Source organism: Juglans microcarpa x Juglans regia, chromosome 8D (genome assembly GCF_004785595.1).
Source record: "Juglans microcarpa x Juglans regia isolate MS1-56 chromosome 8D, Jm3101_v1.0, whole genome shotgun sequence".
Classification (NCBI taxonomy): domain Eukaryota; kingdom Viridiplantae; phylum Streptophyta; class Magnoliopsida; order Fagales; family Juglandaceae; genus Juglans; species Juglans microcarpa x Juglans regia.
Window position 1 is genome coordinate 21629042 of NC_054608.1, and position 16269 is coordinate 21645310.

The 16269-nt window shown below is 41.3% G+C and overlaps 1 protein-coding gene across 1 annotated transcript; it reads right to left on the reverse strand.

The window, feature by feature from the left end:
• Window positions 1-5800: 5800 nt before the first annotated feature.
• Window positions 5801-7385, reverse strand: LOC121243612 (UDP-glycosyltransferase 89B2-like). The gene has a single exon (XM_041141737.1). It carries the CDS (start codon window positions 7296-7298, stop codon window positions 5901-5903), a length of 1398 nt encoding a protein of 465 aa, XP_040997671.1. The 5' UTR covers window positions 7299-7385; the 3' UTR covers window positions 5801-5900.
• Window positions 7386-16269: the final 8884 nt, after the last annotated feature.

Sequence of the window (16269 nt, forward strand, 5' to 3'; positions counted from 1 at the left end):
TAAAGTAATGAGATATGAAAAAGTTGGTAGCATGATTGTTAGCTAGATACAAACTTATTTAGCTAATTTGTATGAAAAATAATTTGTATCTTTTGGGAAATGAATGAAATGATGGTAATGAAAATATAAGAATTGTGTCAATTAAAATTTGAAAGAAACAATGATAGATGAAGGTTTAGGTGCCCTAAGCATGAGACATGATTCGAAGGGAAGGGTAAATTGTTTTCTGTATAAGTTTCAAATAAGATCTTAAAGATGTTTATGCATTCTTTTAGATTAAATTTAAGTGACAATGTTCAGATTTATTTGTCTGTATAAGTTTCAAATCAACCCCTATAAATGTTGATACTTATTTTAGTGGTTGAACTCGAGTACAAATGTTCAGATTGTTTCAAAATACCATTTATGTTTGTTCTATTTTTCTTTCGAATTAAATTTTATTTGTCATGTCTTCATATTAGTACTGCTGTTAAAAGTTCTCCTATTCACTCATGACGCATGTATTAGAATCAAATGAAAAATGATTTATGTTTTTTTTTTTTTTTTTTACAATTTGTGGCGTAGAATTTGAAACATATTTTGTAACCTAAATCTATAATGTTTCTTGAGAGTTTCTTGAGATAATGCTTATAGATGCATGTAAATATTTTCTCTATAATGTTTGATAGATATAAATATTTCATTACTTTTATAGATGATTTTGATAGTATGAATGTATCTATATGTTATATGAGAAGTCTCAAGCCATTAAAATATCTCTTGAGGTACTTCTCATGGGGAGGAAATGCAACTAGGTAGAAAGGTGAAAATCATCGAATTGGATTGAAGTAGTGAGTGCCAGGAAATGTATTATGAGTCAGGTAAACCTATTTTGCTAACCTATTTTGTTAACTTCTTGAAAAGATGTGTAGTAAAATTATTAATGATAATGGTATATATCTTAAATTGTGTTCCCAGTAAGTAGTCTCAATGACTTTTGAGTTGTGGAACTTGATTTAAGGCATATATATGTGTGGATAATCAATCTAAAGTAAGACTTTACAATCCAAATGAAAGAAAGTTGGATCGTATAATACTTAATGAGTACCTTATTGATTACTCAGGGAGATCCAAATGATTTTGGTTGTATTGTCTCTATTCATAGTTTGAATTTTAAGAAAATTGAAATTTCATATTTCTTATGGTTGGCAAAATCAGTGAGAGTATAGAAACTAGAGATGTGATTATTATGAAGTGCATTATTATACTTCAAAAATACTTATAGTTCATTTTATGGTTATCTTAATTATAACATTAAAAAACAAGCAAATGATCATCTACCTCATAAGAGAAACTCCACTGAAGAATTGGCCATAGAGACATCAGGACATGTTACCTCATATGATCTTCTTGATTTGATTTTTGGTTAGGTTGTATGGTGTATTTTCAAAATTTGATTTTGACAAAGAAATAAATGAAGATTTGCATATGTTTTCACAAGTTACAGAAATAAGTGATTTTATAAAGGATCGATTCATAAAAGAGTGATTGAAATCTATAAATCAATGTAAAGTCTGTAATTTCGTCTAAATTGTCTGAAATGTATAAGAGTCAAATGTAAATGGGTGTTGGAGATAAAACCCTGACTTTAAAGGTAATGTTGAACAATATAGAGTAAGACTTATAATAAAAATTTTTATTCAGAAATGAGCATTGATTAGAAAGAGATTTCTAATAAACCTGAAAGAACTCACTAAGAATTACTATGACATTAGTAGCTTATTATGGTCTAGAGTTACATCAAAGAGATGTGAAAGGAATTGTAAAGTGAAAGTTTGAAGTCAACAAGAAATGAATAAAAGGATTACTTAGAAGAGGTCACAGATTTTTTGAAAAATTGGTATCTGAAATTTGATAATACTAATATTGTTTTGGAATTAAGAAAAACATTGTTGATGCATATACCTATAAATCAGTGGGAGTATATTTGTATTTATAGTCATGCATGTATATGATTTTTGGCAAATATGAATTATGGTGTGTAGTATGACATTAAAGTTATGTCTCTAAGGAATTTTAAAAATGTATTTATGAATGAGACATCCTTTGTAATTGGGATTGAATCTTAATACGAAGACGATAATTGTTAGGATTGTCTCAGTATAGTTATATAGATTTTAGAAAGATTTTACATAAAGAATTGTTGTTCAATAGATGCTTTAAAAATAAAATGTGATATGCTCAGTATTTTATAGTGTCCTCAAAATGATTAGATTGTTAAGAAAATTTTGTATATGATTGTTATAATAAATCTAATGATTACACAAACTTGTGTAAAGTTGAATGTCAGTTTTTCAGTTGACATTCTTGGTTGTTGCCAAAGTAACTGAAGGATGTTTGACCCAAAAGCTGTGAAAAGAGTGCAAGGTTATTTGCAAGAAATTAAAAACTATATTGTTGCTTTAAGAATAACTGATACTCTTAAGGTAACTAGATATTCATACCTTAATTTGTGGAATTACTCTAATGATGGAAAATACAGTTATGGTTATGTATGTAACTATTTAGTAGAGTTATTTTATGGAAAAGTATGAGGTAAATCTCTTATTGCTTCATGTGCAATAGGGACTAAATTTGTGGTATGCTTTGAGGCCACAATAATGGTATCTGACTGAGGAAATTTATCTTAGAACTTGAAATTGTCGACTTATAACCAAGCCGCTAAGAAAGTATTGTAAGAATTGCTCATAATATTTTTCTCTGAATGATAAATATTTAATGAAAATTTAAATACATAAGTGTTAAGGAGAAATTACAGAAACAAATATGTCCATAACAATAGTGTGTTAATGATTATAGTTTAAGGGACATGTTGAAAAGATGAGTCATATGCTTATACCCATTTTGTGAATATGTTAAAGAGATCATTGATATGCTGAGTATTTTGTTACTAGAAATTGAAAGATATCTATTATGGTTGTTTCTATTTTTTTTTTTTTTTTTACACTTTATATGTACATAGAATGGTGTGGATGAATGATGACAAGATAATTTCTCCGATAGACATAAATTGGAACCCAAGGTATTATGGTATTAACTTTAATTGTCCCAATTAAATATCGTGTTAACTTAAGTTACTAGTGTTGTGGTATATGAAAGGAAATTTGTTGATCATATAATAGAGGACCACCATGACTCGCATTGGTAGCTGGTTTAACATTGATATTTCCGCACTCATGGAACGTATTTTGAGTTATGAAAGTTTCAGGAAATGAATATGCGTAGTATGGTTAATTTCCTATGATAAACCCATGAATGAAAAATATTATTTTATGGGTGTATGAGCCAAGTGGGAGAATGTAAGAGTTTATTTAAACTCTGTGTCCCACACACCCATCTTGATAGAGTTTGGAATAGCTCAAAACTTATAAGCGAATAGATGAATTATAATGGGATAAGAAAACTCTTAAAAGATAAGATTAATTCTATATCTCAAATCACAGTCAAATACAAAGTCTTAGATTCTTGATGGTTATAAGTTTATAAATAGTACTGAGGGGTTAAAGGGTTCTCACCTATAATATTAGAGTGCTTCTAATCATTGAGAGACACTTGTGAGACTAAATTGTTAGGGTGATCATTCTCTCATAGTCAGATTAATTTCTTCATCAAACATATGAAGAATGTACGTCTTTTTGCTACTGTTGTTTTCTTATTGTGGATCATAGAAACTGAAAGATCTAATTATTAATGTTCATGTTAAAATATTTAACAACCTCTTAGAAAATTAACTACGTTTTTGAATCACTTTAGAATTTATTTAGTTTGCCTCTACTTCCATCATGCTTGTTTCTGTAGCAAGATTTGCGTATGATCACGTAATGGTTGGTATGTGAAAATCACATTAAAGTCTGTAAAGCTCCCACAGATGGCGCCACTGTAAAGGATGTGTTTCACACTACCAACCACACGGATGACATGCGACAATAGAGATGCAGCACTGGTTGCCCTAGGGAAACTCCAATGCTTAAGTCAAAGATACAGTATAAGAATAAGTATATGTAAAGATGAAGTGAAGTGCTTGTTACCTCTCGTAGGTTATTTATAGAAGGACATGGACATGGCGTGATGACAATTGACTTTAATCACCACTTCCATGTGTGTATCCTTCATGATCTCTTATTAACTAGAGATAATATCTCTTATTTTGTAGGAGTTATCTTGTCTAAGATGATCGTATCCAACTGTGGGTCGAATCTCCAACTCTCTGGGAGTTATCTGTCATGGGGTCGTGGTTATGGGCTCTTTGGTCATGGCCTTCTCAACCCTAAGCTAAAGCTTTGGGCCTACTTCCTAGTCATGAACTTGGTTACCGAGGATCCAAATATCCCCAACAGATACTTTAAAGTTTAAACTCTTTTTGGGAAGATTGTAAGGTTTGACCATGATTTGTTCTGAGAGTAGTTGTTATTTGGTTTGATAGTTGCTATTATTATACTTGGATTTCTAGGGTCCATTGGTTTTCCAATTGGACAGTGTGTGTAAGATATTTTTCTCCCTTGCGTTCTTATACTAATTATAAAATAGAATAGTGTATTTTTTTTTTTTGTGTGGCTATTTTCAGTTTATTTCTTGTGTCAGTTATTGTAATATTTTCTAATTAAGATATTGCTCGGTCATGTAAGTTAATATTTACTACTTTTAGATTTGGTTATTTATTTATTTATTATTATTTTTTAACCAAAAGAACTGCTTGCTAGTATAGTCTGGGATAAGTAAAGATTGCACTTGGATAACCGCATCATTATATCCAGTTTTGTCTCTCTTTTTTTCTTTGTTTTTTTTTTGTTTTTTTGTTTTGTTTTTTTATCAGAACCTGTATGTTTATGGAGTAATTTCAGTTCTTGTAATTTACGGCGTAATTTCAGGATTTGTAGTTTCTGGAGTAATTTCAGCACTTCATGTATATTTCGGAGTAATTTCAGCACTTCACGAGTTTTGCTATTAATTATCTTCACACATGCACAATACTTATCTTTATTTATTTTTATTTTGTTAATTTTTTTTTTAGTTTTATTCTTCATAAACTAATTAAATTTTTCTACTTATTATCTATAGACCACACGTTATATAAGAGAAAAAAAAAATTATATATATATTTCACTGGTTCATAATTAATTGCGGCGACTTTACCTCACACTTGGCCAAGTCGTGAAAGGGCTACTACCAATAGCATCATAAGGGAAATTGTTATGGCCGCAGAGCTGCCTTTGTTTTTCATCTAATGGAAATTGTCAATACATGATAGTTGAGAGCATAAACAAAACGTCCCAATTTCATCAATCTTTCTTGCTGAAATAGTTGGATCATTTATAAGCTTGTCTGTACAGTAATATATACTATTGAGTCTATTTCATATATTTATCTTTTTCTTTTTTTATTATTTGAAAATCTTAAATTTCGACAAATCGTGCAATACATTCTTTTTCGGGAGACATGAAGAGGAGGCTTGCACATATAAGAAATATTTTATTTATAAAATGATCTTATAAAAATAAATTTACAATCTGATTTGACTTAATATACTGGTACGTTAGATTTTAAAGTTATATTTATTATAAAATAGATCTAATTTATTAAATATACTAGTACGTTAGATTTTAAAATTATATTTATTGTAAAATAAATCTAATCTATTATATGAAATAATGTCAGTTAATGAGATTGTTCTTGTGAGGTATCTTTATAACAGTAATACTGGTGAGGAGATGACAAGATGAAATGGAGTTGAGGAAAAGACAAGTGAAGTAACAAATCCAAGTGACACATCCTTAAACAATAATTGGTATAGAGAAAACACATGTTTGATCGTTTTGAAGAACAAAATAGTTAGCTATGAAGAAACACACGTTTGGCTCTGATCACTTTCCAAGATCACCCAACTGTTTGATGAGCTCACCCAAATTTGTATCTGAACTTCCTCCTTTAACTGCACTTGCGGCTGCAGCACTCAGTTCTTTGGCCAGAACCCTCTCTGGCCTAGTCTCTTCAACTGAGATGGCCAACAACCGAGCCAACTCGGCTGGCTCGGGAATGTTCTGAGTGCCCTCACAAGCTCTGATTGCAACCCCTAACTCATCCACCAACAACTTTGCGTTCGCGTACTGGTCCGCACCCATTGGCCATGTCAACATCACAACTCCCGCAGTGATCCCCTCCAGCACCGAGTTCCACCCGCAGTGAGTCACGAACGCACCCACGGCTCGGTGGCTCAGTATTGAGACCTGCGGCGCCCATCCCCTTATTACAAATCCTCTGCCACCCATGCGATCTTCGAACCCATTAGGAATCACGCCATGATCAGCATTCGCCTGCTTCTTCTCGTCTTCGCGAGGCACCCTCACGCACAAAACAAACTGGACGCCGCTTTGCTCTAACCCAGCAGTCAGCACATCCATTTGCCTTTGTGTCAACACCGCACGGCTACCGAAGCAGACATAGACAATTGAGTTGTTCGGACGAGCATCCAACCAATTCATTAGCTCATGGCACGGAACAGAGCTTACTCCACCTCTAACAATGTATTCCTTTAAATCACCGTTCTCAGGAGGCAAAACGGGTCCTACGGCCCACACCCGATCATTTCCGAGTTCTTTCTTCATATGCATAAAGTAAACGCGCTCCAACTCGACGAACGAGTTGAACACCATCCCCCAACTCACCGTATTGGCCATCATGTCGTTTCTAAAAAATTCCAAATCCGAGTCCCCTTTTATTCTTTTATAATGTGCAGGGATCTGCCACCATGGGAATGCTGGAGAGTTCGGGATTTTCGGAAACGAAACTTGGAAATTGATATCCTGATCATCGTTTTCCGGTGGATCGTGACACAGAGAGAGAGCAACGGACATCCCAAAGGCACCAGAAGGTGAGAAGACTAACCGTGGAACGCCGAGCTCGCACGCTAGGTCGTTTGTCCAGCCGAGAAAGAAATCGGATATAACAGCCACAGGAGGTGAGGAATGAGATCGGAACCATTGGAGGAGGATAGGATAGTGAAGGTCACGTAAGGCGCGCATGGTAGCAAGGAGCCTCTTTTGCGGAGGAGCTGTAATATCAGGGGATGGGAGAACTAAGTGTTTAAGAGAAGACGGGTGTGTGGAGATGTAAGGTTGAAGCAGAGGAAGGTTAGAGGTGGTGACAAAAACGGTGACAGTGAGGCCGCGGGTGAGCAGGCGGTGGGCGAGGTCGAGCAAAGGTATAATATGGCCTGAGGTTGGGTACGGATAAGCGGCGATGTGCACGCCATTGGTGGACATGATTGAGATCGAAACTTTGGGGTCGCTATTCGGTGGGCAATGGCTCTAAACCTTCAGAAGCTCGTGCTGCTTATACATAAGAGAGATAGAGAGAGAGAGAGAGAGAGAGAGAGAGTCGTGTGGGATTCGTCAACTTTATATGCGGCCGGTGATAGTGATGGGCTGTGATAACATTTTTATTGCTTTTCCCGATCTGCTTAGACTATTTGGTTGACGATTTTATGGTTTTTTATTTATGTTCTCACTTGGTTTGCGTCATGACTGACGTCTTTACATTCACAGCCAATCTATCCATGAAAAAGAGGAAAATAAATAGTATTTCATGATCATAATGGTACGTTCTCTCTTTTCTTTTTGCTCGGCCAGAATCTATGTCGATCGTTGAAAATTCCCGTGAACATCGTGTTTTGTATACCTAACAAAGTTAAAATAATTTTGACGGAGATATTCACATGCAAACACAGAAGAGAAGGTGGACTCGTAGTGGTCCGTAGAACCTCCAATGCCTAAGTTATGCTCGTGTCTTTAGAGTATTGTCATTCTAATTATAGAGTTGGAATGAAAGGCATTTTTGAGCTTTCAAAAGAGGTTAAATTCAAGCTCAAAATTGTTGATGTGTAAAAAATTGTACAACAGACTGGAATGGGAGAAAGAGTCATTCCTGGTCTACTAAGACGATTCGAGCCTCAATCAGTGTTGTTTGGAGCCATCGGCAGTGGTTTGTTGCAGTTGTACGGTATCGGTACATACATCCATGGCGATAAATAGAAAACAAGTGAAGAGTAAATAGAGAGAAAGGGACACACAAATTTACATGGTTCGGTGTGTTGCCTATGTCCACAAGCGTTTGGGGAGGGAAAATCTATTATCATATGCTTCCTTACAGTCCCTTGTAGTCTCTCATTTCTCACTGTACAATGAGTGCTGTAGATCTACTTACTGGGGAAGATATTCTCTCTAGAGCTCTTCCTCTAGAGGTTGAAGAAGTTGAAGAAGAAGCCCCCTTGAAGTCGTCTGGACCTCCCCTTTCATCTGATCCTCTTCCCATGTGCGCCTCAGTAGTTGGTGAGGATGTCCGCTCTGCGTTTCTGACCCCCTCTCCCTTTCTCATTGTCTCCTGACACCCCTTGCCTCTGACACCCTCCTTGCTTCTAACTCCCCATGCCTCCTGACACCCTCCTTGCTACCCTTCTTGTCTCTTAGTGGTAACCTGGTGGGCTAGATATTTTAGCCCCTCACAATTTCCAGCAATTCTTAAGGGCAATTTGTCCCAACAAAAACCTTGAGAATCTTTAGAGGTAAAATATGCAGTTGAACTGATCCGCCCCAGTCCATAAAGAAATAAATTCTAGGAGGTGGCTCCTGTTCATTCGTTCCTCTCACATTAAGCCCGCGGGATCAGGCAGGAGATGAGCTCGACCACATGAAATGTGAGTGCGGGACTAATCTTGGCAAGGCAAGCGGGACCTAGGCTTGATAGCATGAAACGTGAGCGCGAGGCTCGTCTTGGCGAGGCAAGTAGGAGATAGGCTCAACCGCATGAAATGTGAGCGTGGAGCTTAGGTGTGGCGGGAGATGTACTCGATCGTGTAAGATGCGAGCACAAAACTAGGGTATGGCGGTAGGTATACTCGACCTCGTAAAGTGTGAGCGCGAGGCAAGCGGGAGAGAGGCTCAACCGCATGAAGTGCAAGCGTGCAACTTGGGTGTGGCGGAAGATGTACTCTACCGCGTAAGATGCGAGCATAGAGCTCAACTGTGGCGGGAGGTGTACTCGACGTTATTGGAAAGTGTATGTTCACCCGATGTTTTCGATTTCAATTTTGTTGGTGTTGGAGTTTGTATGAAGTAGCCTATCCAAAGTGGTTAGAAGGCACATCGGCGCCCTGGGTCCATCTTAGGCCGTTGCCAAGCCCGTCAGCTCATTCCCTAAGGTAACCAGCATAAGGTGGTTGTGAAGCTTAGAGGCTTGTTAACTCCAAAGGCTAGTTGCCGGAGGTAACCCACTGGCAGTGGTTATGGCTCGAGTGTAACACTCAGTGAGTCTAGGGACTCGTATCAGTGCGAAGGTCGAAAAGTCTAGGGACTTGTATCCGAATGGCCTTCCGGGTGATTCGTAGGACTAGTGTTCGGCCAAAACTTCGCGATGAGTCTAGGGACTCGGCTTGATGGCACGAAGGTCTGCAAGTCTAAGGACTTGTGTCCGACAAGTTGTTGATGGGGTAGAGATCGGAAGGCCTTGGTCCTAGCAAATGCATCGTAACAAGTCTAGAGACTCGGCTTGTAGCATGAAGATCGGCAAGTCAAGGGACTTGTGTCTGATTGGCTGTTAATGGGTAGAGCTCAGAAGGCCTAGGCCCTAGCCAATGCATCATGGCGAGTCTAGAGACTCGACTTTGGTGGCTCGAGGGTTGACAAGTCTACGAACTCGTGTTCAACCATTGTGTCGCAGCAAGTCTAGGGACTCGGCTTTGCTGGCTCGATGCGCTTGTTCATGCTAGAAAAGGTCAACTCGGTCAGCGTACATGACCCAAATCACAAAGTGGGTGGCGAACCTATATTGCTCTGCTGGAGTGCAGTGAAGGTTGGAGATGTGCCATTGTTTAGGCCAGCAGGTTGTCACGTCTCAGCGATGAAGAAGATTTGGGTGCTTGCGATGCCAAGCAACTTATTCAGAGAGTTTTGGTTGTTGTAGTCGATTATTGCTTGACTGAAATCGGTTGAGCAGACTTGGGCCAGTAAGTTGGTGGAGCACGTTACATGGGCAATGCAACATGCGTTGGGGCCAGGGTTGTTCCTTGTTCTCCACTACGTGTACCGTGCATGGCTCTTGCATTTGGCATCTTCCACATGTGTAGCACACACTCAAACACTGGCTGTTAGCTATCAGGAAGTTGCCAGCCGAGTGAAGTGACCTTGCCCACATGCACAATATATTGGGATGTCTGGCCCGTGCCTGTGGCTGGGTACGTGGCTGGTGTTCCACATCATAAGAAGCAGTTTTTTCAGTGGAAGTAAATTCACACAAATTTTGAGAGAGACAAACCGGGGAGTTTTAGTCGCTGTAGTCAATTTTTGCTTGGTTGAAAATTGCTCGCAACTAGTTACAATTTCTTCGCCTTCCTCCCTATCTTCGTCTTCTTCTTCTCTCTCTTTTTTTTATTTGTTTGATTTTTTACATACATTAGGAACCCATGTAGTAGCATGTAACTTTCTCGCGCTACAAGCCTTGGCCACGTGGGTGACTGTGCAATGTATGGCCCGATGAGTCCCGTGAAGTCAAGTTGCTGCACCTGATCAAATGGGTCTCGAGCAAAGGAGAACCTGTGCAGATGAGTCTCGAGCAAAGGAGAATTCGCGCAACACCATATCCTGTCCTGAGCAAAGAAGTCCCATGCAGCACCATATCCAATCCTGACTAAAGGCGTCACGTACAGATGAGGCAAGTCCAAGCAGGTGAGTCCCAACAAAAGGAGTCTCGAGTAGAGGAAGTGGTCGTCTACCATGGGCTAGCCAAGGAAGGTCTCGGTCTGAGGAGGGACGCTCGCCACTAGGTGGCCAAACAACCACTTGGGTCAAGCTGGGGTGCCCATGGAGTGTCTTGCCGGCGACAGAAATCGTCGGTGAGCTTGGCAGTTCCAGGTGGTGACCCCCTAGCTCTTGGGTGTCTTGGGAAAGGGGGCCCCGTGCACAAGGCATCGTGTGCCAGTTGCCCCCTGCAACGCACGGTACAGTGTACACGTCCCTCGTCGACGGGGAACGTCCATGAGGGGATAGAAACTGCCAACTGGCCGCGTGGTGGCCGCCAGCTGGTCCAGTTCAGCAAGCTCACGGCCTAGCCATCAGCCTCTCGAGTGCACGTTGCCATGCACTCGTTAGGCGCTCCATGCTTAGTACCCGATGGTCGGGATGAGCTGGTCCAAGACAAAAACTTCCAAGTGGTCCACCGGCAGGTTCATTGGGTCGGCAATTGTTCTCTGTGCATCACACATCTCGTGCTACGGCAAACAGGGCATGGCACCATGCTCGGCTTGCTCCCCGTTCACTGGTGGTGGCCGATTGGAATAAAAAACTTTTAGCAGCCCAAGTGGTGGCTATCCGGGAGGGGGGGCTCACAACCTAGCTGCTGTTAGCCTCTCTGGTGCACGTGGGCAATGCTCAGCAGTTGCCCACCGTGCACGACGTGCACAACCATCATCTCCGGTGATCACCACGGCCGCAACAGACAATGCCGGCGGCCTCCATGGTGGCCAAGAGATTTCTTTGGTTGGCCAATGGTGTGTGTCCAAGGTGGGTCTCGGATGCACTACCATGCATGGCATTGTGTGTGTCATGCATGGCCAGTTCGTGCATGGTACAGTGCCCTCCCATGTGCACAGTTTTGTGCGCTTAAGTGTACTATATCGTGGCATGCACAATGCATTCTGCTAACAACTTGAGAAGTTATGTGTCTGGGCAAAGTACCTCTCATGTGAATTGTGCTCGCCATGTACCCCTTCTTTGCATGGTGCATCCCAAGTGTACAAAGTTTAGTGACGATGAGCTTGGGTTCTTGCCTGGGAGAGAAGCTCACTCGCCCATTTTCTTGCAACTGTATTTTTCATAAATATAAAAGTTGAAAAATTAAGGACACTTATCTGGGAGAATGTTGTCTACTTGTCTTGTAATTTTTGAGCATACTAGAAAATCATCCTTATCCCACATTCGGCATAAAAGAGTAAATCAGATCGCACAGATGGCATTAACTATTGATGTGTGAAAAATCGCACAACAGGCCGGAAGGGGAGAAAAAGCCATTCATGGCCCGCTGAGATGATTTGGACCTCGATTGGTGTTGTTTGTAGCCCCTTGCAGTGGTCCAGTACGGTTGTATGGTGTCGGTGTATACATCCATGTTGGTGAATGGAAAACAAATGCACAGTAAATGGAGAGAAAGGGACATACAAATTTACATCGTTCGGCATGTTGCCTAAGTCCACAGACGTTTGGGGAGGGAAAATCCAGTATAATATGTTTGTTTACTATCTCTCATAGCCTCTCATTTTCACTATACAATGGGAGTTGAAGATCTACTTGATGGGGAGGATGTTCTCTCTGGAGCTCTCCCTCTAGAGGTTGAAGAAGAAGCCGAAGAAGAAGCCCCTTGAAATCATCTGGACCTCCCATTTTATTTGATCTTCTTCCCGCGTCCTCCTCGATAGTTGGTGACGGATGTCTGCTTTGTGTGTTTGACCCCTTTCCCATTTTCTCTTGACACCCCATGCCTCTTGACACCCTCCCTGCTTCCCCTCTTATCCCTTAGTGATGGCCTGGTGGGCTGGGCTTGGTCTTGAGCTTAGATATTTTACCCCCTCACAAAAACATAAATGCTTTTGTTCGATCGGGATGCATACGACAATGAATTATAGCTTAGAGTTGTTTCTGCATGATGCAATTATTATTTTTATTTGCAACCTAAAGGTGACAAGTTTAATAAACAAGCTTTGCAAAGCAAATAATTAACTAGGCCCATTGTAAGGGAAATTGTTATGGTTACAGAGCTGCCTTTTTTACTGATCTAATGGAAATTGTCAATACATAGTTGAGAGCATAAACAAAATGTCCCAATATCATCAATCTTTCTTCCTGAAATAGTTGGAAACGTATTAATCATTTATAAGCTTGTCTGTACAGTAATATATACTATTGAGTCTATTTCATATATTCATCTTTTTTTTTTTTGGTTGAAAATATTAAATTTCGACAAATCTTGCAATACATTATTTTTTGGGAGACATCTTAATGTGGTATGTTAGATTGTAAAACTAATTTTATGGAGTCTGTGTCCTTCATTCTGTTCCTTTTGTCACAGTCCTTTAATGCAACGTGGCTCTGTAATGGCGTTATTAATGTGGCATGTAGCTCGGGTGGTGGTGCCATTAATGCAGCGTGATTTCCCAATTTCCCTTACCCCGCTAACGTCCTTGGTGGTCCATTGATGCTCCTCCTATTAGAGGATCAAGGGTCTCCCGTACATTACACCCACTACACGGACAAGCACTCAAGAGCTGGACACTATTCGAGGGGTCTCCAGGTCGACGAGTCTCATCCCCTGCAGCACGTTCTCTCATGCAGGTAGCATCCAAATGAGCCTACCCATGGGCCGGGTTGGAGACTTTACTTGTTCTGGGCTAGGCCTTTGGTTCTTGCTCCCTTTGTTGGCATTCTAGGGCCTGTTGGAACTGAGTGAGGAAAATTTCCTTACAGTTATCCTGCTAAAGTTCACTAAACAAATATGATGGGAATTATTATTGCTTGAACTCTCCTTGTTCTTGAGGTCGGGATCCCTCTGCTGACGTGTACATGGTTCCGAAGTTTGGGGAGGTTCTCACCGTTTGGTTACCTTGGTAATATTTCCCTTCCATTCTTGTTGACTTGTTTTTCGATAATTCTAGTGGCATCTTTTCAAGTACATTAATGTCAAGGGTGCCAAGCGACTCTTTGCCTTCGCTTCGCTTTGTCGATTACATTCCCAGGATTCGAAGTGTCTACTACTTTTCCCTTATGCCACGGGGTGTGGGAGATCAACCTTTGCCTATCCCTATAAAAATACGGTCGGGTTTAGAGTTCCCTTTTCTTTCATTGCATTGTAGTTCTCTTGTCATCCTTGTTTTTCCAACTTCTTCTCCTTTCGCTTATTCTCCTTCCTTTACTACATTCAACCTCTTTGTCGATGGATTCTGAGAAATCCACTCAACAAGGGCTTTTGGATGAGGGGGATATAGACGTTGGGCCCTTTTTCGGAAGCAGCAGTTGGTGTTCCAATGCCCATGCAATGGTGCTGGCTTCTCTGGCCCTTTCTTAGTAGGTGCCAAGATCGGTACTCTTCGAGCTCCCTGGACCACACGAGGGTGTCATTGACATTGAGCGTCAATCTACACGAGGGACCCTATTTCATTCAATGTTCTCGTGTGGCATGAGGCTGCCTTTCCCTTGTTTTGTTCATGACTTGCTGGATCGCCTTGGCCTAGCCTCTTCTCAACTGTATCCGAACTGTTGAAGGTGATTTGTTGCAGCATTATTTGGTGCTGCACTTTATTGGAATCAGACCCAGAAGACGCTGACTTTATCGGCCGTGAGTTCCTCCTTACTCACAAGGTGCTACGGTAGAAAGGAAACATCTGCAATTTTAGGGCGATACATGCCCTCGTTAACCTGGAGCTGAGGTATCGCTAGGTAAAGGATTGGTCTATGAAATTCTTCTTTGTGTCTCGTCATGGGTGGGAGTTCCCAGTGGGTTAGGTGAGTCATCGCGAGTTCCCCATTTGGAAGAATTGGGGGAGGGTTTCGGAAGACAGGGCGGTGTGCTCAACGGTTACCTCTGAAGAGGCATGGTGCATTGCCGTTGTTCGAAAGTGGGTGCAGAAGAACCCCGATAGCTTCTTCTCGGAAGTCCTCCTTTTTTTAGGAGAGCCTAAGGGATCCTCTACCTCCCTTTAGCCATGTAACTTTTGACAATAGGATGACTATTGCCTGGCCCCAGGTCGCTCCTGCCTGGAAGTGCCACTCGGAGCCTTCTCCATCTGGCAAGGGGAAGAAGCCTTGCTTAAAGGGTATCCGAGTTGACAGCAGGCCCCCCCTCTGGGGCCCTGATTCCTCTAGGGCGGGAGTTAGCTACCCCGTCGTACCATCGTCCTGCTGTGCTGATGACACCGGTGGAGGTGTCGGTAGAAACCTTTTCCTTAGTGTCCTTGGACACCCAGCGGGAGGCCGTTCGGCTAATGCTCGCCTCGTGCTTCCCCTATCTAGCAGTGCTGCTGGTGTGCTCCTTGTTGTGGGTGAAATAGATGCTTTACTCCAGGGAGTCATTGGGCGGGCTATCGAGGAGCAGTAATCTCCAAGGGTTGCTCCTCCTTCTTTAGCTCACTCTGTTGTCGGTAGTTAAGCCTTTGAGGACGAGCCTGAGGCTTGCTATGGAAGTTTGGACGCCACTAATAAGGGAGCGGCAGTTGCTACTTCTAGCAACCGTGTCAAGATGTAGTGTAGTGCAGAAGGTGACTCCCTTCTGGATGTTGTAGTTGGCTTGGGTCCAAGGAGTCCGTGTGGCAACCGACCTACCCAGGCAGAGCACCAAGAGGATTGTGATTCCTTTCTGAATATTGTAGTCGGCTCTAGTCCGAGGAGTTTGTGTGATGATCTACCTACCTAGAAACAGGAGGGAACCTTGTGGAGGCTATCAACCGAGTCACCAAGTATGTGTTTGGCTTTTTCTACGTGGTTTGGTTATTTCGTTACTTGTCCTTTTCATTTCTCTAGCTATTTTCTACTCTTTCTTTGCTGATTATTGCATTTCGACCCATCTTGTTGTTAGTGTCCGGGCAGGGCCTTACAGTCCACTCCACCAGTGTCCAAGCTATGCCTGTCGACCCTGCTAGCTGTCTGCTTTCCTGTTTACCCTACTTTCATTCGTCTTTATTCTGTAGTCGTTTTCCTGAGGCCTTAATGACTTTGTTTGATGAGGCCAACGTTTCTCCGCATTCTCCTTGTGCCGATTTCCTTTTTTTTGTTGTCCATTTTTTGGTTGGGCTTTACCCTACCTAATTCTTTTATTCTTCCACTTTGCGTCACCGAACTTTACTTGTCCATGTGGTCATCTCCGTTCCCTTCCCACGTAGTTGGATGAGTAGGCCGGGCTGCTTTTTGTTGTGTTGATGGCTGAGGTCAAGTATTCAAGTAACCGTTGGGCTGATCTCGCTCTCCACTGAGGGGCGACAGTGTCGTCTCTAGTTCTGTCCATCTCCTTGGCCTGCTGGGAGGTAAGCCGTCTGGGCAATTTGGAACTGTACCTATCCTTCTTCATTGGCATTTCATATTTGATCCCTGATTGGGAAACAAGGATGCTATCACCATTTTTTCTTTAAGGGCAAGAGTTAATTTCATGAACCTAGGCCTCCTGGTCTATGTCGCGATGTGCTCATTATTTCCTGCTATG